This window comes from Macaca fascicularis, chromosome 12 (genome assembly GCF_037993035.2).
Source record: "Macaca fascicularis isolate 582-1 chromosome 12, T2T-MFA8v1.1".
Classification (NCBI taxonomy): Eukaryota; Metazoa; Chordata; class Mammalia; order Primates; family Cercopithecidae; genus Macaca; species Macaca fascicularis.
In genome coordinates, this window is record NC_088386.1 from 68,035,556 (window position 1) to 68,060,837 (window position 25,282).

The following is a 25,282-nucleotide window of genomic DNA, read 5'->3' on the forward strand; positions in this document are numbered from 1 at the left end:
AACAAATTAAAATATGTCCTAGGCAGAAATGTCTGTTAAAATATTTTCTTTTGAAATTTATGCCACCCTAAAGCATTAATACTATGACATGTAAAATACTATATCTGTGGCAACTGATTTTAAAATACTTGTGAATTTTTGCCTTTTAAATATGCTCTCAAACCGTAAGAATGTATCTAGTTAGTATCTTAGCACCTAGCAGCTGTCTAAATGTAAAATAAAAACAGAGTGATAAACAATAAAGGAAAATAGAAAAACAGGTAATGTGGGCAGTATTTGACCCTTTATTTCCCCCACCTTCACCATGAATGGACTTGTACTCTCTCTAGCCTACCAACAGATTGATTCCAGAAGTTTGAGCTAGTTGTTTGGGATTTGGAATGCATTTTCTCATAGAAACACTGTTCTCCAGAATGGCTGGGTTTACCACAAGCCCACCAGAGTCAGCCTAACTGAATCCACGTGGTAATGAAACCCCAGGCCCATTCTGAGTTCTGGTGGCGAGCAATGGAGGTGGGCCTCCCCACCCACTAATACCTCTCAACCCACTGCATACTTGCATTTCTTGTGCCTGTGGCAGCAGTTGGGCCATAGACCCCTGGAGACCCCTGTGGCTGCTGGGAGCAGGGCAGCCAAAACATACGAAAAGGTGTTTTCAGACGGTGAACCGTAGTAGGGCGTGGAATTGGATCCCAGCTTCTCAAGTGTTTGCGGGGCTGCAGTAGGCAGCACAGAGGTGGGAAGAGGTTTAAAAGTTCAAGTTTTTGCTTGCAGAGATATCACGTAGGTAGAAAAGTTGTCAATCCTGGCAATAGGAAGGCAAAGACTGAAGGTTGTGGGTGGGAGACTCCGAGGGAGGCTGAAGAGAAGGGCGAGTGTTTGTACGATGGAGACGCCCAAGTTCAGGACTGCCTGTATTAATTCACGTTTTGTAGACACGCTGATCATGAGCATCTCAGGTATTAGGTGTATATTGGTGTAATTCTTCCAGAGGGTATGTTGGCAAGACTACTCGTAATTAAAAATGCACATATTCTTTGACTCTGAAATTCTGCTGCTGGGAATTTGTCCCACAGATAAACTCAAGTGTGTGCATAGATGATGATTGTGAAAGCAGAAAGCTCAACAACATGAATGTCTACCAATTAGGTACTGGTTAAATAATGTTACACTGATACGGTGTAACACCATCAGGTGTGAAAAACAATGAACTAGATCTATGTGTATATATAGGACAAGACCTCTGAAATGAATGAGAAAAAGCCACATACAGAACAATGGCAATTAAGTTCCCATTTAGTTGAGATTATACATATATTTTAGTATTTAATTTTAGATAATTTGAACAGAAACAGACTGACATGTGTCTGGAAGAACATACAAGGCTACTTGGGTGTTTGGGTAGGAATGGAGACAAAGTATTTAAAACTCTGAAACTCCTACATGTTGCACATGTACTCATAAGTGTGTATGTTTTTAAACAAATATTGTATAATGAGGCTGTGCATTATATATATTTATATCTATTAACAGTTATTTTCTTCAGCAATGGGGGAAAACGTCACGTGTATTTTTTTCCTGTGTCTTTAAGCTGTGCTGGGCAGCTAAGGATGCCATCTAGTATGTGAATTAGTCTCACATTCAAGGTAACAAGAGGCTGAGCTTGTTTTTCACTCCTTTGGTCTTCAGATCCCGGCCTGTGATTAATATTCAGAAAACCATCACAGTAACTCCTAATAGAATTGACCTCCGCCAGAAAACAGCGTGTGGGGCGCCTAGCGGGATATGGTGAGCGTCTCTCTGTCTTGGTGGGATCCCCCTCAGTTTCCCACCTCCGCTTCATGATGACTCTGTTGTCCTGAGGAGCCCCAGGGAAGATGTCGGGAGAGCTGGGCAAAGGGAAGAGGGTCTGTCAAGTGTTTCTATAACATGTTGATCATCAGTGGGCAATGGGGGGATTGGAGAGCTAGGGAACATGTTGGGTTTTTTCCACTGCAATAATGGATCTTTTAAGAAATATGTGTTTGATTTTATTCAGCCTCCAGGTTAAAGCCTGTTTTGAATATACTGCTAAACCCGCTGGTTATAATCCTTCAATATGTAAGTACCTAGTACCTTTAAAATATATGTATTTTCTGTCTGCCAGGTTGAAAGTTCTGCATAAATCACAGAAAAATAAAACTGTAGTGGCCAACATGGGTCTGTCAATTTTTGTGTAAAGAATTAAGTGTATATTTTGTCTCCCTTGTAATCAGGAGGGCACAGCACAGTGAGGGAGGAAAAAACTCCACTTGGTCGCCGCTTGAGTTTTCCAGAGCAGATGGTTTAGGACAGAATGGCTTGGAAAAGTACTTATTTGCCACCACAACCGTTTCCTCCGTTTCTGTCTTTGAAAAGCAGTGTGGAAAATTGATTTTGTGGTTGTGAGGTGGTGGGTGGTGGCTGGTGGTTGTGAAAGGGCAACGGCATGAGCCAGAGCACGGCACAGGCTCGCTGCCAGGCTGCCTTCTGTTCCCCACGCCTCTCCCTCCCAGAACACCCGCCCTGTGTCCCAAGAGCAGGCCCCTGGGGAATTTGCAGGCCAGCCCTGAGAGGTCAGAGGCCTGGTCTCAGCTTTGATGCTGACTGGCCCTACAGCACAGGGCAAGTCCCTTAACATTTGAGTTTGTTTTCTCATCCGTTCAGAACAATACCTAATAGTCATTAGGGCATACAGTTGTGCTGGAGATGAACTGAGAAGACATGAAAAGCAGTTTGTCATTTATTAGATACTGTTCTGCTTCCTTTCTTTGTAATTCAAAATAAGATTTTTTAAATTAATTTTTGTGGGTACATAGTAGGTGTATATATTTATGGGGCAAGACAGGATTTTTGACAAGAATTTTGACACCGTTAATGATGCTCTTTAACAATAGTGGCCGTAGTAAGCTCGCCTCTGGCATGTTTTAATAGCAGCCACACTTCTTCAGCTGTGAGTCACCTGGCCCCTGGCTCCAGAGTCAAGGCCAGGGGCATAGGAATTCCAAGAAAATCTTTTCTCCAAAGAGGAAAGTGAAAAGTATGAGGAAATTCTCATCCCAGGTCTGGCCATGCTCCTGGCAGTTTGGGATACTGGTGTACTGTATCTGCCACCAAGGGACACTTTGTGAAGACCAGGGTCATTCTGTCCTTTGATATGGTTGTTAGCCTTTACGATACTAAGAGGTAATGAGTCCTCTGAAGTGTTCTTTCTGTTATCTAAAGTAGTGCTGTTTTCTTTCTTTAAAAAGGTGTCCCTTATAATATTCTAGAATGTAATGTAATTCAAATAACCTTAAAGTTGTTGCTTGAAACAGGAAAAAAAAGCCACGTAAGGACTAGGGTTTGCGATGGTGAATCCTCTCACATGTCACAGCTCTGTTCTTAGCTGTACTCTAATTCTTCTTTAATTTTATATGAAGTTTTATGTAACACTAATGAATGTATCTACTAAGGCAACAGAATGAAGATACTGACCTCTGATAAAGTTCAATGAATTAAGAAAAGGGACAGTTTAAATAAATGTACTATCTTTAATTTTTTTTTAAGTCCCCGTTCACCCGATTCTTACTGTCATAAGCTCACTTAGCCTTCATCTTTCCAGATTTCCAGCTGTCTGCAGGTGGTTTCTCCGTCTCCCCATCTGTGGGGTCGTCTCCTGCTGTGTGGTCTCTCCACGGGACCTGCAGACCTTGCACGAAGCATTCTTAGAGTGGACGGATTATGACTTCGTGCACAGGGGGAGCTGTGGCCTTTTTGCTTTGCTTTTTGACACAGCCGGCATTTTGTCGAGTGTAGAAAGCAATTCTTTGTGTGACTTTTAATGACGAGAAAATGTGTTCCGTGACTCTTCAGGATCTGTCATCCCCTCAGTATCATTTGTGTTATTTTTACCCAAATGCCATACCTTAATACTACCCCACTTGGATAACAAGCCCTTTGCCAGTGTTTGAAATGATTAGAGAGACCAGAAGAAAACAGTGATTCTTTGACTAGGCAGCCAGAGAAAAAGGGGAAACATTTTTATTCTATTCTGATGGCCATTTTTTCAAACCACTCTCAGTTTGACTGTAGATGTGAAATCTCATTAGAGCACTCCTTGTCTTCCCCCAAATTAATCACCTATATAAAATACAGACTTTCTTCTAGCTGTAGCGCAGCACTTGATGCCATGTGTATTACTTTTACGTTATGTAGCTACTCCATTAACCAAATGTTTATGAATGGCCTATTATGGGTGAAACTTTCCTTTGAAGACATTCAAAGAACATTTGCTTTCATTGCTTTTACGTCCACAGTAAATTCTAAATGAACTAAGACAGAACTTCTACAAAGCTACATAAGTTAATACATTTAAAATCTCCTCCCAGTATCCAAGAACGTGAGCTTATTGTTTGACTGGGCTGCTTTAACTCAGCAGTCCTCAGATGTGGTATTCCATAAATATAGATATCTATAATTGAGCCGTAATGAGTGTTCTACTTGGCTTGCCCCTCAAGGGGTCAGCAAAGGTGGCCTGCAAAGATTTTAAGATGATGTGGACTGTCTGGAGGGTTAGGGAAGGTTAGAGTAAATTTGGCAGATAAGCGGTTTTCCTGCACCCACACCTCCCATACTTTTGCTGTGAGGGGCACTCAGCATGTGAGCCTTTATCTGGTTCATTGTGAAACTAGCAGGTCACTTACAAATGGATGATGTCAAGGCTGCAGAGGGCCTAAAATGGGGGAGCATTCCATTTGGCAGCTGTGACATTTAAGAATTCTCCAGATGGACACAAAAATTACTATTGAAACTGTCAGTGTTTCTGAATTTTGGTCTGAATTGCTCACATTCAGCATAAGAATGTCACATCATGTGTGTGTGCATGAGTGTGCAAGTGGGGAACCTGTTACTTCCACTTCTGTTCATCTGTTCTGTAAATCATATGTCTATCAGGTGTTGTGCTAGTTGCTGGGGACTGTGGTGGGGAATAAGACTGATGGGATCCTTGTCCTTGTCCTCGGCTTTGCCCCACTGAGGGAGAGAATCAGAAAATCACAGCGTAGTGGGTCTAGGTGTAGAGACTGGAGAGATGGAATACTCCAGGATCGCGAGGAGAGGCCAGGACAGGCTTCCTGGAGGAGATGAGGTCCAAGCTGAGATTTGAAGGGGAAGGGGGAGGGCTTAGCCAAGCAGGCCAACCCAGCTGGGAGGTGGAAGGGGAAAGAAGGGAAAGACAGCTGGCTGAGGGAAGGAGTGACTCCTGCAGTGGCCAAGAGGCAAGTGAGACCTGGGCATCTAAGACCCTGTGGAAAGCAGTCACCTTTTGTGTTTGTGATAGAGACTTAGAAGCTGGTGCTGCTTCTGTCCCTCTCAGTATGACCCAAGCCTCCCCAGAAAAGGTCTCTTCCAACTCTAAAGTGAATATTAGAATGTGAGTTATTAATTTTCTGTGTTTTCTATAGCAGATTTTTGTCCTGGAGGTTGCCTTCTCCAGCCCTCCACACACTTTGGTTTGCTTTCCCTTTTGATGGTTAGTGAGTGCTTAATGAATGTAAGTAATTTAAGTATTGGCCCATGAAAAACACAGTTAGCAGCCACATCTAATGAACCAACAAAGAATGTGTTCTGAAGTCAAAAAATGAGATTCTGATCGTCCACGTCCTGGCTTCCCTACAGGTTCCATTAGTGTAGGTTATCAAGAACAGGCTGTGCCTTCTAGCCCAGTGCAGGGTAGGCAGTTTAGTTGTAGGAGCTATATTATGCTGACAGGCCCTCTATCCACTCAAAAATATATAATTTACCTCTTAATTCTTTTTTATCTTTATTATTATTATTATTATTTTGAGAAAGTTTCACTCTTGTTGCCCAGACCGGAGTGCAATGGCATGAATTTGGCTCACTGTAACCTCTGCCTCCTGGGTTCAAGCAATTCTCCTTCCTCAGCCTCCCGAGTAGCTGGATTACAGGCATGTGCCAACACGCCCAGCTAATTTTTGTATTTTTAGTAGAGACAGGGTTTCACCATGTTGTTGGTCAGGCTGGTCTCAAACTTCTGATCTCGGGTGATCCACCCACCTTGGCCTCCCAAAGTGCTGGGATGACAGGTATAATTCACTGCGCCCGGCCTCTTTTATTTTATAAGGTAAAGGTCTCATCCTACTGTTGAAAGACTTCTCCGTCTCTAAAATATATTATTCCTCTTTTTAGACAACTATCCTTTATCAGTGTTTCTTAAAACTTCAATATGTATAACAATCATCTGATGATTAATAACACAGATTCTGGTTCTGTAGGTGTAACTGGGCTTGAGGTTCTGCATCCTCACAGGCCCTCAGGAGATGCTGCTGTTCTAGAGAGACCTTTTCCAAATAGTAAAGGCACGAGGCCACTTGAATAAGCAGTGACTGTTAAAAGGGAGAAAATCAGTTTAGGTCCTCAGGGGGAGTGTTGGGTTCTTCTACTTATTGTTAGTATTCTGTGGGTTCATGAGCTTCAGCCAGAAACTGATTCTTAATAACTGCTGAAAGGTTTTAACTTATTCTTGAGCTCCCCCAGGTGGCACAATGAAAATTTAACTTTGAAACATTGTTAACAGCAAAAGGAAGGAAAAGACAGCTTGATTTGAACCATCACAGTTGTGTGAATGCATATTACCAGGAAATTTGAAGAGAAACAATGGCAATGTTTTCTATAAGAAATTAAAATCTTAAAAGGAGTTCAATATGCTTGTGGCTGGATTGTGCATGAATGCACTTACATTAATATGATTTTAATTTTATCTAGCAATTGTGGGCACACTCGAAGCTGAAAAAGAAAGAAGAAAATCTGGGCTATCCTCAAGAGTTCAGTTTCGAAACCAAGGTTCTGAGCCCAAATATACTCAAGAACTAACTCTGAAAAGGCAGAAACAGAAAGTGTGCATGGAGGAAACCCTCTGGCTACAGGTGAGTGAGGGCTGTGGACGGTCACATCTGTTTTATGAAGGGGACAGAAAAAGGTTATATGGTGATATACAGATTTCTGAAATTTATTCTAGCAACCTCTTAATCAATACAAAATCATTGTTTTGGAATTCCCCAATAGGATTTATACCCCCACTTAACTGTGACTGCATGCTTTTCAGGATAATATCAGAGATAAACTGCGTCCCATTCCCATAACTGCTTCAGTGGAGATCCAAGAACCAAGCTCTCGTAGGCGAGTTAATTCACTTCCAGAAGTTCTTCCAATTCTGAATTCAGATGAACCCAAGACAGCTCATACTGATGTAAGTCTCTCTGACTCTCATTTTGCCAAAGTTTTTGCCATTTATGGTGCTAAATCAAATGTCTTTGAAGGGAATAGAACTAGTGATTTGCTTTAAAGGCCGTTCTTTTGTGTTAATATGTTTTTAATGTATGCAAAGTTAGAGAAGACTTGTTTCCCAAATTAGCAATAGACACATAAAACATGAAATATGATTTGGGGCCAGAATGTATTTTCCTTCTTCATTTTTGGCCATTATAACTTATTGAGACTATAAATGGTAGAGCTTACATTCTCACACTGTTTCTCCGTTAGCTGTACATAGAAAGAAAAATACATTGTGTTTTACAATTGAGAACACTGAAATATAGAAAGCAAATATATTGCTAGTCAGAACATTTAAATCAAGGAATAGCAAAATTCAGCAAAGCAAAAAAGTATTATTAGCATACAGTAGTCATTTAGTGCCTAATACAGCCTAAGTCATCTTTGGAAGAAAAATGTATATTAGATGGTCTGCTGGATACTTCATATGAGGTGGGGTCTGTTTGCTAGGGGTTTAGGATGGTTAAGATGCAAGGTTAGCCCGGGGAGCTATGACAGCTTGATTTGGCATTATGTTCTTGCTTTCAAAATCTAATTGATGATGGCCAGGTGTGATGGCTCATGCCTGTAATCCCAAAACTTTGGGAGGCCAAGGCGGGCAGGTCACTTGAGGTCAGGAGTTTGAGACCAGCCTGGCCAACATGGTGAAACACCATCTCTACTAAAAACACAAAAGTTAGCGGGTATGATGGCGCATGCCTGTAATCACAGCTACTCAGAAGGCTGAGGCAGGAGAATCACTTAAACCCGGGAGGTGGAGGTTGCAGTGAGCCGAGATGTCTCCACTGCACTCCAGGCTGGGCAAAAAGAGTGAGACTCCCTCTCAAAAAAAAAAAAAATGTAATTGATGATGAGCGTCTGTCCACTCTGGGGCTCCTGGTACTGGTGCCTTACTGAGGCAGGTTTGCAGAAGTGAGTCCTCACTGTCTCAGGCTCAGGAGCTGATGCTTACATCTGCACATTGTCAGTCATTTTTGTCACCAAATATAGTTCCTTATATTTCTGTATATCTTTATGTACTTTTGTTATTATCATGTTAATATTTCTTGTGTACATTCCCAGCTCCATAGCTAGAGATGATTTTCCTATTTATCAGTATGATTATCAAGCACCCATTAGCATGGTACTAGCATGCCGTTTGCCTACCTGACCTTAAGCTCTCTGTTTCCTCATCTCTATTATTATGGGAACCATAATAATAGTATCTTTCTAGAGGCCTGGTGTGAGGATTAAATGAGTTAAGATATGTAAATTGAGTATTATAATCGTTGGCATGATCATTATTATTGATACTTCTTACAATAGCCCTATAAAGTTAGAATGGTGGTATCTGCACGTGACCTATGATGAAACTTGGACTCTGAAAGGTTAAGTGACTTGCTAGCTAAGTAAGGGGTAGAGCTGGGTTTCAAACCCAAATCTTTGTGGCTGCTGGGTCACACTCTTCTATATCACACTGCCACCATGCCCTGGTCAAAGTGTTCTTCAAACACAATTTTACTAAAGGACAGAATGGGGATTCGATGTGTGACAGAGTACATTTAAAGCTTGAATTCTGCAATGGTAATTGTCACACAGGGAAATGAACTGTGTGGAATAGCCAGTCACCTACATCGATGCCTTCCTAAGTCCTGAATGGTGTAAATTGACAATAGTTTCGTTTTCCTACAGGTGCACTTCTTAAAAGAGGGATGTGGAGACGACAATGTATGTAACAGCAACCTTAAACTAGAATACAAATTTTGCACCCGAGAAGGAAATCAAGATAAATTTTCTTATTTACCAATGTAAGAATCGCTCTGTAGCACTAGCAAAAATGATTCTGGCTTCACGATAGCTTTGTGTTAAGAAAGTTTACTGGAAACATATTGAGGACTTTGCCTTTTTGTTCTTTTTTTTTTTTTTTTTTTAATAGTCAAAAAGGTGTACCAGAACTAGTTCTAAAAGATCAGAAGGATATTGCTTTAGAAATAACAGTGACAAACAGCCCTTCCAACCCAAGGAATCCCACAAAAGATGGCGATGACGCCCATGAGGCTAAACTGATTGCAACGTTTCCAGACACTTTGACATATTCTGCATATAGAGAACTGAGGGCTTTCCCTGTAAGTATTGTTAGAGACCAGCTGCGAGGGAAAAAGCCAACACTGTGCGGCAAATGGCTGGATTGTGACCTAGTGCGTGTTTCTTTTACAGGAGAAACAGTTGAGTTGTGTTGCCAACCAGAATGGCTCGCAAGCTGACTGTGAGCTTGGAAATCCTTTTAAAAGAAATTCAAGTGTAGGTGATGCCTTCATATACTATATTTTACTGTTTTAAATACCATTGCAGTGTCAGTACGCATGGCTTGTGTTAACAGCTATTTATGTTTTTATAGGTTACTTTTTATTTGGTTTTAAGTACAACTGAAGTCACCTTTGACACCCCAGATCTGGATATTAATCTGAAGTTAGAAACGTAAGAGTTACATCAACCTCTCCATTCAGAATTATTTCATGAAAACATGGGCAGTCAATGAATTGGCCCTGATCTACCTCATAAAAGAAGTCTAATTGTAGTGAGAAAACTGACTGGTAAAGTACAACCCTATTGTTTCCTTTTCATTTTCAGAACAAGCAATCAAGATAATTTGGCTCCAATTACAGCTAAAGCAAAAGTGGTTATTGAACTGCTTTTATCGGTCTCGGGGTAAGTGTTTGTGTTTAGCATAACAAATCAATGTTTGAAAGAACCATTTACAATCCTCACTAAAACTAGTGTTTTTTAATTTGACAGAGTTGCTAAACCTTCCCAGGTGTATTTTGGAGGTACAGTTGTTGGCGAGCAAGCTATGAAATCTGAAGATGAAGTGGGAAGTTTAATAGAGTATGAATTCAGGGTAAGTTGGAGCAGTTGGTCTTTTCATTATACCAAAAGCTGATATATACTAGGTATGGTCGTGAGTATGTCATTTTAATAAATCAGTAATATTAATAAGCATTATAAATAAATCATCAGTTAAAAATTAGTTTGCCAGCTTTTAAAGAACATACTGGCTTTTAGTGAAAATTTCATGCTCCGGGATGGAGAACAACTGTCACTGTTCAGAATCCAGTTCAGTTTAGAATGCGTTATGATTTATTCCTCCTTTATAAGGTCATCTTTCTTATTGCTTGTGTTTGAAAGAATATTAATGTTATGCCTGCCTTTCACAAGCCCAGTTTTGTGGTGAATGTAGATTTGGTGTATGCCTGTAGGAAAGGCAGTGACTGGCTCTGAACCATTTCAAAGTAGGCAATCAGTGACTGTTTGTCCTGTTGAATAAACATAAACATATGGTACGGAGTCTGCTCGTAACTCACACATGGGTTTAGGTCTGTGTGGCTGAAATCACATTCCTGAAGGCATAGTGACCATTGTGGTGAAAGCCTCAAATGGCAAGCATGGGCCCACCTCTGACTCCAGCAGAATGAAGAGGCTGAATTCTCCTCTGTGTGTCTCTTAGCATTATAGACACAGCTGGGGCAGGTGGTGGTGGTGGTTATGATCTCTATGCAGGTGCAGTTGGAAAAGAAGTCTTTGGATTCTGGAACAGTCTCCACACTAAGAGGGCTCTTACCACCTGTGTTTGGCTTCTGCTGCAGGACGTCGCTCTGTTCCCAGCTTGGACTCTCAGATTTGTGGCTGTCCTGATGGTTTTGCAGAATCTCCTCTGGGACAGAGGCAGCTTCATTTTTGCAGTGGATGGGGTTTTCCAGAAGCAGGTTGTTGGTACACTGCCTCGGCCCAGGCCTTGTCATTGGCCAAGCCGGGTGGTTACAGGGCAGTTCACAAATCCACACATGATTTTCCCTGGGCATATGTTGAGAACATGGTATATCTGCTGATTCTGTTGCATACAGCAGTTGTTCCTAGAATGAGTTAGCTATCGTTTGTCCTTTGACCTTTTTGTTTTTATTTATAAAAATCTTTAGGTACAAGTCTTTATTTTGAATGCCCTATCTATAGTCCAGTTTTGGAGCCTGTGCTTTAAGGATTATGCTAGATATTTTAGCTTCTTTCCCTTGGTAATAGGAGCTGCTACTTAAATTTACATTGAGAAGATTAGACTGAGATAATATGTATTATTTTCTAACAGGTAATTAACTTAGGTAAACCTCTTAAAAACCTCGGCACAGCAACCTTGAACATTCAGTGGCCAAAAGAAATTAGCAATGGCAAATGGTTGCTTTATTTGGTGAAAGTAGAATCCAAAGGATTGGAAAAGATAACTTGTGAGCCACAAAAGGAGATAAACTTCCTGAACCTCAAGGTATGTTGGTAGATTTATCTAATATCTCCATAAATGCAAATTAGAGAAACTCACTTTTTGGGGGAAAATCATTACTGTCCTTAGGAAACTGGCATTCTGGCAGGTGGGTTTTTTCTTTGGTTGTCACAATTTCTCTTTTCTAGTTGAGTAACTGAGGCAGGCTGAGGCATTTTTGCTGGTTAGTGACCATTATAGTACATAAGGCAGAGTCATTCAGTGTTTGGTGAGGCAAATGGCATTTTCTGACGTCTCGTCATGACGCAGTATGTTACATAATAAGGAGAACTGGGGGATGCTCCTGGGTAATAGTAGCTGCTATTACCCAGGGGCCAGCCAGTGTTCACTCCAAGTAGAACCAGATTCATTGGAAGAGATAATGGCATCTTAGCAAGTAACCTTGAAAGCTTTTTATGCTTAGTTTTAAAATAGTAATTATTTACTGTGTACTTATTGTGTCTCAGGAACTATGCTAAGCATTTCGTTTGCATTTTCTCATTTCATTCTCTGGATGGGCCTATGAGGGAGTGTCATTATCCCCACCATTTTATAGATGAGGACATTAAGATTCAGAGAGCAAGTAACTCTCTCAGCCACTCAGGTGTTAAGAAACAGATTCCACATTCAAGCCCTGCTCTGCCTGATGTCAAAGCCTGTACTCTTAACCCCTCTCTATACTGCTCCATGCTTAGATAACTGGCCTGTCATTTCTGTTCCAGTTCGATGAAGGTTTGTGTGTTTATTTCTTTTATTTTAAATTCTAAGGTGACTGGGTATGATCAGTGATCGGAGTTGATGGCTTAGCATGATCTTCTACTCATTAATGTTAAAAAATCAAGATAATCCATTATTACTAATCTTTGTACCGGGCGCAGTGGCTCAAGCCTGTAATCCCAGCACTTTGGGAGGCCGAGACGGGCGGATCACGAGGTCAGGAGATCGAGACCATCCTGGCTAACACGGTGAAACCCCGTCTCTACTGAAAAATACAAAAAACTAGCCGGGTGAGGTGGTGGGCGCCTGTAGTCCCAGCTACTTGAGAGGCTGAGGCAGGAGAATGGCGTGAACCCGAGAGGCGGAGCTTGCAGTGAGCTGAGATCCGGCCACTGCACTCCAGCCTGGGCGGCAGAGCGAGACTCCGTCTGAAAAAAAAAAACAAAAAACTAATCTTTGCTATAAGGAAAATGCCATTTTAAAAGTTCTTGTATGGCTTAGTTTTCATTGCTCTGCTCTGAATGAGCTATATAATGGGTGTTTTTCCTTCTTTCTCTGTTCTTGAGTGTCACTTATTCCTTCAAGATGTGCTGACCACCATGTTTTAGAAACAGAGCTGGAGGCTAGCGATACAGGAATATTTGATCTCTGATCTCAGTATGCCCACAGTTTGGTGGGGATACAGAGAAACAAAGAAAGAATATTTCTTTTTCTCTGAGTTTTTAGGTCAGAGTGGGAATGCATTACTTAGTCCTATGAGTAAATCAATAAACTTGAATTTAGAGTGATAATACTTGCTGGTTTTACACTTATTTCTGTGCCTTTGGCAGGAGAGAGGCAAATATTGTTGAGTGTGTGAATCTGGTACTGTTCAGGAGGGTATGCTCAAGAGGCTTGTATGGTAGCGACAAAGAATTATGTACATTGGAACTACTTTGGATATAATTTTTTTTAGGAGTCTCACAACTCAAGAAAGAAACGGGAAATTACTGAAAAACAGATAGATGATAGCAGAAAATTTTCTTTATTTGCTGAAAGAAAATACCAGACTCTTGTAAGTATTTTTCAAGAGCTGTGAATATTTGAGAGGATGAGGGGAAGGACTTCTTCAGAACAATGTCTTTTGATGACCATTCTTCCTTTTCTCTCTAGAACTGTAGCGTGAATGTGAACTGTGTGAACATCAGATGCCCACTGCGAGGGCTGGACAGCAAGGCGTCTCTTATTTTGCGCTCGAGGTTATGGAACAGCACATTTCTAGAGGTATGACCTTGGCGTGAGGATGTCCCATGGAATTAATTTGCCTCTGCCTAGGACACTTCTCACTTCCCTAATGCATTCACTAACCGTCTCCAAACAGGAATATTCCAAACTGAACTACTTGGACATTCTCGTGCGAGCCTTCATTGATGTGACTGCTGCTGCCGAAAATATCAAGCTGCCAAATGCAGGCACTCAGGTGAGAGGTTCCCCAGCTTCATTCAGGTTCAGAATAGGTCTCTCTTCCTGATACCCCACACTCATGTCCTGAAGTGCTTTGGTGCTCATTTCCCTCGTAGCCCCATTACGGAGAAAATAGTGTCTTGAGGTACTGGCACTACAAGCTGTATTTTAATAGAATCATTGAAAAAAAAGAAGTAAATCCTAGGGTCATCCAGTTCAGCAGTGCCCATGGTAGGTTTGAGAACTATTGGCTTAATTGAAAGAAGGGTATACCTCACAGCCCTCTAGAAACCTGTATCTTCTACCATCTCCAATGCTGCAGCCATTGGTGTAATGCCCCAGTGATGGCCCATGCCATGGCCAGCTGTAATTATTAGAAAAGATCTCTTCATAGCTGAATCCTGAGCTGAACCTTGTGAAGTAAGTCCCTGGTTATGCCCCTCAAACAAGTCTAAAATAAGTTCTGTCTCTTGACCATGGAGCAGCCTCTCAAATAATTGAAGGAAATGATCATGCCTCCTTGGATGTTTCTTATTCTTCTCAGAGCTTACGCACCCAGCTCTTGAGTTGTGTGTCACATTGGGCACAGCCCAACCAGCTCCTGGCCTCTCCCTTCCTGGGCAGTGTGACTCCCACGTGGACAGAGCAGCTAAGGTGGGGTCTGCTTGTCCCACTTACCCTGGGGCCTTTACCTCTCAGCATCTCGGCACCACACTTCTGTCAGACCTACCTAGAATTTGGCTTTTCAAACCATTGCTGAGCAGCATGTTTGAATTTCCAGCAGCTGCTATTTTTGTGTTAGTGTTCTACCGAAACTTCCAGGTGTTTTCGTCAGAATTTGTTGTCAAGCTGTGTTTCCAGTATCCTGTCCTTGAGCTATTTGTAAAAATCTAAATGTATGCCTTTTAAGTGTATCCTTACATTTTATGTGATTTGCTTTCGGTCCATTGTTTCAGTTTGCAAAGTAACTTTGCATCTTGCTTCATCATTTGCTTTCTCAACTTTCTATCCCTGAAAGTTTTAAAAACTGAGAAGCATATTCTCTCTCTTCATCCAGGTAATGACAAATATGTTGAACAGGACTAGTTGTAGAATCTTGCAGTGAACCAATAGTGAGGGGTTCCCTGTGGGAGTCTAGAACCCACAGGGACTTGTATAAAGATCTCGAGGCAGAATGACTGCATGTCATGGTGGGAATCGTGAATGGGAATATTTTGCAAAAGAGACTAGAGAAAGAAATACTGTGAATTACTGCTCTTAATCTGCCAGTCTACTTACGGAAATGTTCTGGCTTCAGTCATTTAACTAGCTGAAAATTCAGGGAGCCTCCCTAATCATTCTGTTTTCTGAAATATAGTGGTCCTTATAATTTATTATCCAAACAAGAATACATTTTTGTTATTTATTTTTTTGAGATGGAGTCTTGCTCTCTGTTACCCAGGCTGGAGTGCAGTGGCACAAACACGGCTCACTGCAGACTTGAATGCCTGGGTTCAAGCAATCTTCCTGTCTCACCTTCTGAGTAGCTGGGACCACAGGCATGCCACCACAGTTTTTTATATAGCCAGAGTCTCACCATGTTGCCCGGGCTGGTCTTTAACTCCTGGGCTCAAGCAATCTGACTGCCTCAGCCTCCCAAAATGCTAGGATCATAGGTGTGAGCCACTGCACCCAGCCTCAGGATACATGTGCCTGAGAAAAATGCTGTACTGGGAAAGCTGCTGGGATAAATGGTATCAACCAGCACTGCCCCGGTCTCTCCAGGACATATCAACAGGCATCATAAGAGACTTTCAGATAAACCACACCTTCCCTAAGGATCTTTTCTCTGCATCTATAAAGGCAGCAGGTATAGCTTTCTATAACTGTAAATCAGCAACTCTGAAAACCACTGAGATTTCAGAGCTAGACAGAGAACACTTCAGAGGGAAGGGACGGGACTAACATTAATGAAGCCTTAATAAAATGTCTACAACTTACTAGATACTTTATACTCTATCATTTAAACTTCAGAAGAATGCCAAGGGTAGACATTGTACTCATTTTACAAATAAGGAAGCAGACTCAGAGAGGGGATATAATTTGAGACCCTTGATTGAAACCCATAATTGTCTGACTTCAGGGCTTCTGTTCTTTGACTTTGTGACACTTGGTCCCCAAATCTCAAATTTAGGTAAGAAAACTGAATCCAAGGAAAGATATCTCCCCCTCAGGGTCACTCTACCAGCAAGTAGAGCTGAGACCAGACCTTGGGTCTGATGTCTCCTCTTCGAGTGCTCTCTTCTGGAAGGTGATGGAACTGGGGGCCCCGGTATCCAGTCTAATGACTGGGTCACAAATGAAAATGAGGTTATCTTGGGCATTTTATGTTCTTAGAGCTTGGAGAACTCATGCCTCCCAATGGGAATTGATGTCTTCACAAATTGGTAGATTTGTGAATGGGTTACTGGTCTCATATCTAGAACCCATGTCTTTTGAAAATTGAGACATTTTCTTAACTTCTAGTCTTCTGATACCTTTTCTGTTTTCTGAAATACAATAGCTCAGATGTCATATCTGCACATTTCTTTAGTAGTTTAAGCTGTAGTTTTTCTGGGCTTGAAGATCTGAGCTTAATTTGGCTTAAGAAAGCAAAAAAAAAAAAAAAACTTTGTTTCTTTAAAACCCAACCAATTTCAAGAGTTTTGTGTTTACCTTTTAATAAAACACAGTTAAACTTTGGGAGCCCAAGGCAGGCGGATTGCTTGAGCCCAGGAGTTGGAGACCAGCCTGGGTAACATAGCAAAACCCCATCTCTACAAAAAAAATACAAAAATTAGCCAGGTGGGGTGGCACATGCCTGTATTCCCAGCTACTTGGAAGGTTGAGGTAAGAGGATCACCTCAGCTCAGGAAGTCGAGGCTGCAGTGAGCCAAGATTGCGCCACTACACTCCAGCCAGGACAACAGAGTGAGACCCTGTCTCAACACAAACCATAAAAAACACTTTTAAATTAGGATACTATTATAATGAAGTCAGGGAGAGCAGAAGTCACATAATTGAGCCAGGTAAGCCATGCTATATTTTAGCATCAATTAAATTAAATCCATCTTGTTAATAAACACCTATGAAAGGCACATGTATGCCTTCCCTGTGCTAAATGCTAGAGACGCCAAGTTGGGTAAGATACAGTGTCAGTTGTTAAGAATGTCATGCTGTAGGAGACATAACCAGGAAAACATTGTCAAATTAGCCAAGGAAGTTGAGGTGGATTGTTTATTGGTTGTATTTATATGTCCCCATTTATCCCTAAAGAAGCAAGTAGAGAGTATCCAAGCTGTCAAATATTTTTTAAATGACCATAAAAAGTGTGTAATTCTTCAGGGGAATAAGATTTTCCCTTTTGGCTCTAAATTCAGAGAACTTAAGATATGGATCCTTTTATAAGATGGCTTCTTATATGAGAAACACCAAGAGTGAATGATGTCCTTAATAGATAGTTTTGTAAAAGATACAAAACTATCTTTTGTTTTCATTGGGTGACTTCCTGTACTGAAGTTCAGTGAGAATAGTGGGTGGTACATTACAGAGTAATTTAGAGAAGGTATTTTGGCAGTTGACAAGCTAATGTGGTCTAAGCCTGCCCACTGGTAATCAAATTTAATGCATCAACAGAGCTTATATCTCTCTTCCCCTTATGGGCACATGGTGGATGAGCTTCACAGGTGTGTGTCATCCCCATGGAAATAACTACATTGTAATGAAACCAAAGGTAAGAAATTCTTTTTGGAGTTGTAAAGTTCTACAGTAGTTTCTACTCACCTATTCATCAGTAACAGTTGGTGTGACAAGACAGAACAGGGCTTGGAGCTCTAGGAATCACAGCCTGCCCTGTCTCCCATCTTTGGTCACCTGGCTCTATGGCCAGCTGCCCCTTGTTCTCAATCCCAGCTGGAGAATGACTGTCATACCAAAAACAAAAACAAAAAACAAAAAAACCTTCAGTTAACAGTTTAAGCAAACAACCAATAAAATCTTCCTGAATGGCCCATCTCACCCTCCAGAACCACAGAGCACATCTGCCCTTTAAATATGTACCCAACCCAGTCCCTGACTTTGGTGCTCAGTCTTTGATGCCCAGTGAGTTGTTTAACAACATGTGGAAGTTCTGCTGTGAATGGTGCCAGGCCTGGGGCTTAGAGCTTCAGCTGGATTCCCATCCACCCTGCCACTTCAGGCTGCAAAATCAAAAAGTACTTTGCTCATTTGTTACAATGTTGGATCCCAACCATTTATGGGGGTGGCTTTCCCCTATGTCAGCTGTTTTAAAGACACTTGTGCACAGTGTCATTATAATAAAGCTGATTGCCCTTGCTGAAGACCAGTTTCCACTCTCCACTTCCAGATTTCCTGGAACTTATTCTTACAAATGAGGATGGCCCTTTCACATGACCACCTTGCCCTAAGGACACACTGTATGCCTTCCTTGTGTTAGATAATAGGGCAACAAAGTTAAACAAGATACAGTTTAGGCTAATTGAAATCATCTATTTGGTTTATTTCATTGTAGTCAGCTTACCAACCACATAACTATTCTATTGCTTCACTGGTCTGTTGCTGTTTCTTCTTCCCTTCTTTGTGGATGTCCCTGTGCTGAACCCAGTAACCCCTTCTCTGTCAGGCGAGGGAAGCAGAGGGGAAGTGAGCCACGAGGCCACCTTGGGGCTCAGAGCTTGTAGAAAACCTCACTTAGAGCATAACAGGAAACATGGTGGCTGATAAAGGTGTGTTATGCCTGCCTGTTACCGTCAGTATAATTGGCTAGATCTCAAGATGTGGTTGCTGTCTATTGAATGTTTAAAGAAAAGCAGTTTTACTGCTTTTAAGTATTTTCTGTAAGTCAGGTGAGGTTGAGAAACTGTTTCCTAGAAGTGGAAAGGGAAGTACTTTGATGAGAGATTTTTTAAAGAACACCACCACTGCATAGAAGTATTAAAGCACAGTGTAGACATAGCAGCATCCAGGGTTCAATACGGACATAGAATATTTGACTGAAAATGCTCCTCAGAAGTTAAATGCTCCCCCTGAGTTTTGTTTCCCTTTATTTTACATTCTGTTAATTCAGAAATATCAGAAACTTCAAACCAGTAGATCTCTAATCAGTGTCGTTTACAAAATCATGTTCACAGTAATCACCAGGTCTTTAGCATGCTTGGAAAAATAGTTCCTGGTATCACAAAAGTTCATTTGCATTCTACACCCATGTAACTGAGTTGTTGGAATTGCCAGAAGCAGCTTTTTAGGTTTCTGAGTAAACACTATTTCTATTTAATTGGTATTTGCAAACTATCCTATGTTTAGAGTTTAAGCTTCTCAGCAGCAGCAGCAACTTAAGCGCTAAGCTGCCTCTGAGTGGGTCCAGGGTCTAGTTTGTTCATATACCTTTTTATAGAAGATGGCACCAAGCCATTTCAGGAAATGTTACTGTTTATGAAGGTCTTTAGTGTGATATCCTAAGAAAAAGGTAAAATGGTGTCCATCAGTCATGCAGCCCCATCCCTACTCTTGTATTTCACAACATCTTTAAAGTTTGAATGAGGAAATGTTGGCTACTTGTGCCTAAACTGGCCCTTTTCTTTCCATTGCTGAAAATTAATTAAAAGAAAGTATAGGCCAGGTGAGGTGGCTTATACTTATGATCCCCGCACTTTGGGAGGTCAAAGCAGGAATCACTTGAAGCCAGCACTTTGTGACCAACCTGAGCAAAACAGCGAGGTTTTGTCTCAACAAAACATTTTAAAAAAAATTAGCTGTGCATGGTGGCATGCGCCTGTAGTCCCAGCTACTTGGGAGGCTGAGGTGGGAGGATCACTTGAGCCTGGGAGGTTGAGGCTACAGTGACCTATGGTCACACCACTTGCACTCCAACCTAGGCAACAGAGTGAGAGTGAGACCCTGTCTCAAAAAAACAAAAAAACACAGGTATTATTCTTCTCAAGAAGATACTAGGTTAGATAGATGGAACAGATTGGCTGTTAGATCTGTTTAATTGGGGATCTTTTTGAGAGGAATTTCTTTAGATAGATACACAGACTGGCTGTGTATTGATAATTGCTGCAACAGGATGATGAATACATAAGGGTTCATTATACAGTTGTTTTGATAACAAAATAATGTTTTTTAAAGATAAATTAACAAAAAGTAACCACTTTGTCAGAATACAACCCAGCATTTTCAAGATTCTGGGGAAAGATCTTCAAGCAATGTCTCTTGAAGCAATATTTTGTTAAGAGAAAGGATCTTGCATCAGAAAGTCATCTCATCCATTCACAGGCTGCATTGTCCAAAATATAATTCAAAAGCAGAATTAGAACCATAAACTCCTGGTGTGAACTCCGCTGTGTGTAGTAATGCTGCTTTCTTTTCTGCCCTATAGGTTCGTGTGACTGTGTTTCCCTCAAAGACTGTAGCTCAGTATTCAGGAGTACCTTGGTGGATCATCCTAGTGGCTGTTCTCGCTGGGATTTTGATGCTTGCTTTGTTAGTGTTTATACTATGGAAGGTAAGTCATATCTGGCATTTGAATTTCATAACAAACTTTATTTCATGTTTGAACAAATGGGAATCAGCACTGGTAGTATGTTTTCTTTTTCATTGCTTCCTTTTTTCTAACATTATGAAACTCTTTTGACATAGCAAATTTGAGGAAAATTTTTCCATGAACACCTGTATATTTACCGATTATTTTGTATTTAAAGTTATTATTTGTACATAATGAGTTTCTTAAATGAATGTTGGTGTCTCTCACACATAATTTAGCATGTTTAGCAAATAACAAATTTAGATTTTATTACTTTAGCATTTTCTTCACCTAAGATTGAAGCCTGGATCTAAGCCAAATTGTTAGGGTGTCGTAATAATCTGAATCTGTATCCCTGCTAATTTCAGTTTCTGTGAAGAATGTTCATAGCAGCCATTGGAGTTGGTTATGCTTACAGCTAGATTTGGAGTAGAAAAGTATGACATGAATGAATAACTCTATCTCAAGGGGGGTCATTATAACATGTATCAAACATAAGGAAGGTCTAGGTTTGATATGATTTTCCTCATTAGAATTTGGCCCTTTGACTGTAAATAAAATGTAATATCTTCCCCTGATTCTACCAGTGAAGAATCTACATTATGAAAAACTGCATATGAGATGGATACAAACTCTTAATGCCCAAAGATTACAACTTAAAAATTTTAGATTATTCCCAGTGAGTGATAGAGGCTTACAGTCCCTTATCTGCAATTCCAAAAAGCTCTGAAACCTTGAGGTGTATAATGACTTTTATTTGGCAATAAAACCTGACATGATGTAAAGAGAGGCTACTTCGAAGTCTTTATCCCTTATGATTAATTTCACTGCAGGAATATTAACATTTTGATTATAGCAGCATTAGGTATGCAGTGCATTACTCTTTTTAAAGGACAAAAATTTTGGATTCTCAAACATGTCTGGTCTGGAGGGTTCTGTATGAACCAGCAACCCCCTAGGATCAAACTATCCTTTTCTTTTCGCTGGATCCAAAAATATAATACATAAGGGTTCAAAATAGTCTTGCAAATATTGAGCATCTGTTTTTGCTTTTTTTTTCCGACTGACTTTTGCCAATTTGAGATAATTTTCTGATGTCTTCTAGACATGGGATTGAAGCTTGGTATCTGCTCATGACAAAACTCCTCCTGGTAGGGAGTTTCAGCCAGTTTTACCTCTAATGTTTACCTCGGGCAGTAGGTTCCTCTGGCAAACATAGCCAGTCAATATAAAAATTTTTTTCAAGGAGATGCCTTGAAGAAAAAAAAAATTTTTTTTGAGGCAGGGTCTCACTCTTGTCACCCAGGCTGGATTGCAGTGGCATGATCATGGCTCACTGCAGCCTTGACCTCCTGGGCTCAAGCATTCCTCCCACCTCGGCCTCCTGAGTAGCTGGGACTACATGCCACCACATCTAGCAAGTTTTAAAATTTTTTTTATAAAGATAAGGCCTTGCTGTGTTGCCTAGGCTGGTCTTCAACTCCTGGGCTCAAGCAATCCTCCTGCCTTGGCCTTCCAAATTGTTGTAATTACAGATGTGAGCCATTGCACCTGGCCTTGAAAATTATTTTGATATTAAAAGCTGAAGTTGGGGTTTGATATTTGAGGATGATATTGTGTTTTCTGGAAGAGGTCATAGGATGGTCTTTTTCAGAGCATTGGCAGCCTTTAATGAGAGTGAGACAGCAGTGGATTTAAAGTTAAGAAACCTAAGCTGTATATGATCTTGGTCAAATCATTCCATCTCCCTGGGGCCTCTGTTTTGCCTCGTCTGTTAAATAAATTGATTAGATTAGATGACTTCATTATTTTGGGAGTTTTTATTTTGTTTTTGTTTTTTGAAGCTCTGAAGTATCCAGGCTGTCAAGGGGACTCTAAAATACAGACAACTTATACAACCCCACATGAGAAGCATTTTTATTACTTTATACTTCTATTCAACTGAATTATTTAGTATGTTAAAGTCATAGGATTTTAGGGTCAGAACTACAGTTCAATGGCCCTTAAATTGGATTTTGTATATCCATGTAGAGGGCAAAGCTAAACTTACACAGATGGAGATCCCTACTTCAACCACAGTAGTTCAGATTGTATCCATTTTAAATATCAGGATTCTGTACAGGATTTTGTTTGCAGAAAAAAAAATAAAGGTCCCTTGGGCTGGTCTAATCACCTTCATTTTGCTAACAAAGATGCTCATGACCAAGAATATTAAGAATGTTGCCAACTGGGCACAGTGGCTCACTCCTGTAATCCCAGCACTTTGAGAGGCCATGGCGGGCGGATCACGAGGTCAGGAGTTTGAGACCATCCTGGCTAACACGGTGATACCCCATCTTTACTAAATATACAAAAAATTAGCTGGGCGTGGTGGCGGGTGCCTGTAGTCCCAGCTACTGAGGAGGTTGAGGCAGGAGCATGATGTGAACCCAACCCAGGAGGCGGTGCTTGCAGTGAGCTGAGATCATGCCATTGCTCTCCAGCCTGGGCAACAGAGCGAGACTCCGTCTCCAAAAAAAAGAATGTTGCCAATGGAGGCAGGACCAGGCCTCTTGGTTCCTGGTTCATTCTTCCCACCCTGTTTACTAGCACATATTATTGAAAGCTGCCCAACAAAACTCTGTACTGATGGAAATGTTCTGGAGCTGCAGCATCCAATATGGTAGCCGTTAGTCATGTGTGGCTGTTAAGCACGTGGAATATGGCTGGTTCAATTGAGGCATAGTTTTAAATGTAATTTAAATTAATTTCAATCTGAATAGCCTCATGGAGCCAGCAGCTCCCATATATTGTACAAAGTGAATCTAGGCTTTTACCTTCATGAGTTGCTGGACTAGGAAGCAGTTTTTCAGGAAATTTTATTTGACCAGGTTAAATTTTATAAAAGACAGTTCCATGGCCTTATGAACTAGATAAAATAGGAAAAGTTCTCTATCACTGAATGAAGGAAATTATAGTAGAAAGTGGAATTATACTTTTATACTCATTTAGAGTGACTTAACTTGAGGAGCATGGGGTCCCTACCATTTAAGGGTTATATGGTGCTCAGAGTTTGGGAAAATGACAGCAATCATTCTTTCATGATGGTGTATTCGAATTTGTATTGTGATTCACCCCACAGATCCAAAGGCCTCAAGTAAATGGCATTTGTTCCATAAAATTTACTGTAAAAGGCAGAAAAATAACCACAGTATATCTATATTTTATTTGGATTTGTGCTAACTTTTACTTAGAGAATTTATTTTCTAACCTTTGTCTCAAACTGCCAAAGTCAGTCTTTTGCCTCTTTTGGAGTTCATATTCTCCTGCAGGAAGAAACTACCCAAAGCTACAATCAGCAGTGTATACATGTTTTCCCTATTAGAATGATTTTTGTCCTCAGGATTTCTGTCACAAAGGGAAAAAAAAATCAATGAGCTGGCTAGTGTCATCCATATAAATATTTGACCAGAGATGTATGGTGAAGGGTGTATTGAATGTGACAATGAAACAATGCAGTGGCTGTTCACTGTTGGTTGACTAAAAGTGGTCTGTTTATAAACAAGCCACAAGTAGCAGATTAAAATCTGAGATGTTCTGTTGTTTAGTTCTTAAAACTATAAAATTGACTAAATACCTTGCTTCCTTGTAGTGTGGTTTCTTCAAGAGAAATAAGAAAGATCATTATGATGCCACATATCACAAGGCTGAGATCCATGCTCAGCCATCTGATAAAGAGAGGCTTACTTCTGATGCATAGTATTGATCTACTTCTGTAATTGGTAATTGATCAATGTTTTTTAATTGCTAGCTGTGGGACCCGCTATGGTTGTGGTAGCTAACTTTAAGAACAACAGCTTGCTGTGTGTGTCCCATTAACAGATGTTTCCAAATGTTCACACTGGCTTGCCTTGCTTGGATTTGTTTTATTTCACTTGAAAGCTCCTTTTTTTTTTTTAAATGCACAAAGAATTTTTCGTTGCAGGTGAGTTATTTTATGTTGTTGTTAAACATTACCCACAGCAATGAAGAAAATTGCAATCTTTGTACACACACACACGAGGCTTTTAGCCCTCCATAGTAGCCCAGTTTGCCACGTGTTATTAATTCGGTATGTAGCATCCTACTAGGGAATTCAAAGATGCATAAGAAATTGCTCCAGATTTCTTGTTCATTTTGGAATTTCCCACAGATAGAAGCTGTGTCGACTGCCTAATTAATTAACCTGTTGCATGTTGGAAATGTGTTTCTCTTGGTTGAGGCTTCCTCACTGTCATCCTTTCGTTTTCTTTGCTATAAAGTGATGGGGAAGGCTTGGAATGCTTTTTACTGTTGCTCAGGAATCGTTTTCTGCTAGCTAAGCATGCAGCTTCCATTTCCTGCGTATCTCCTACAGGTCAAAGACCATTACAACAAACTATGGTTATCAGCATGACAGGCTTTATGGCCAACTTCAGAAGATGATCCTCTACCAAAGTTACCTTCTATCTACCAAATTCTAGTACAAAAAAATGCCCTGAAAAGTTTTTATTGTAATATGTTGTGATGGAGTTTGACCATATTTCATGTATCCAGACATTTTATTCAACCTTGGGTCTCACTGATTTTAAATTCAAGTTTCTCTTATTTGTAAATCTATGGAAATAGGAATTGCTGGTGATTCCTTTCACCATTTATGTGGGCATAAATCTGAGATGTTCTGTTGTTTAATTCTTATACACAAGACTGTAAAATTCTTGTGTATAAAATTTTACACAAAATTTTATAGGACAGAATTACTCCTGTAATCCTTTCCATGGCACTATCACAGTGAATCACAACATTGCCATTTCAGCTTAACAGATCACCTTTAATTTCCCTCTTTGTTTAAATGGGGTAGGCAGCAGTCATATTTTGTAACAGATAGGTACTTTGGCTTTTTTTTTTATTGCACAGAATAATAAATCCAT

General features: G+C 40.5%; 1 protein-coding gene and 1 long non-coding RNA gene across 6 annotated transcripts in view; one reads left to right on the forward strand and one right to left on the reverse strand.

Annotated features, from left to right (window-relative positions):
* ITGA6 (integrin subunit alpha 6) overlaps positions 1 to 25,282 on the forward strand; it is a 79,647-nt gene that overhangs the window by 51,082 nt on the left and 3,283 nt on the right. For 3 of the 5 annotated variants that reach the window (XM_045367264.3, XM_074009460.1, XM_005573491.5), the window contains 15 exons: positions 1,690 to 1,788; positions 2,039 to 2,100; positions 6,784 to 6,944; positions 7,124 to 7,267; positions 9,022 to 9,137; positions 9,266 to 9,455; positions 9,547 to 9,630; positions 9,728 to 9,807; positions 9,961 to 10,038; positions 10,126 to 10,228; positions 11,468 to 11,641; positions 13,308 to 13,406; positions 13,505 to 13,615; positions 13,713 to 13,811; positions 20,211 to 20,336. In XM_045367264.3, coding sequence (XP_045223199.1) covers positions 1,690 to 1,788; positions 2,039 to 2,100; positions 6,784 to 6,944; positions 7,124 to 7,267; positions 9,022 to 9,137; positions 9,266 to 9,455; positions 9,547 to 9,630; positions 9,728 to 9,807; positions 9,961 to 10,038; positions 10,126 to 10,228; positions 11,468 to 11,641; positions 13,308 to 13,406; positions 13,505 to 13,615; positions 13,713 to 13,811; positions 20,211 to 20,336 — 1,726 coding nt within the window. Of the gene's footprint in view, positions 1 to 1,689; positions 1,789 to 2,038; positions 2,101 to 6,783; positions 6,945 to 7,123; positions 7,268 to 9,021; positions 9,138 to 9,265; positions 9,456 to 9,546; positions 9,631 to 9,727; positions 9,808 to 9,960; positions 10,039 to 10,125; positions 10,229 to 11,467; positions 11,642 to 13,307; positions 13,407 to 13,504; positions 13,616 to 13,712; positions 13,812 to 20,210; positions 20,337 to 23,985; positions 24,116 to 25,282 lie in introns of all 5 variants that reach the window. The other 2 variants (XM_074009459.1, XM_005573492.5) reach the window with 1 other exon arrangement.
* Positions 7,004 to 17,736, reverse strand: LOC141408188 (uncharacterized). Its single transcript, XR_012421240.1, has 2 exons — positions 17,597 to 17,736; positions 7,004 to 7,560 (listed from the first exon to the last, which is right to left on the reverse strand). It is a non-coding gene; the product is annotated as an uncharacterized lncRNA (long non-coding RNA).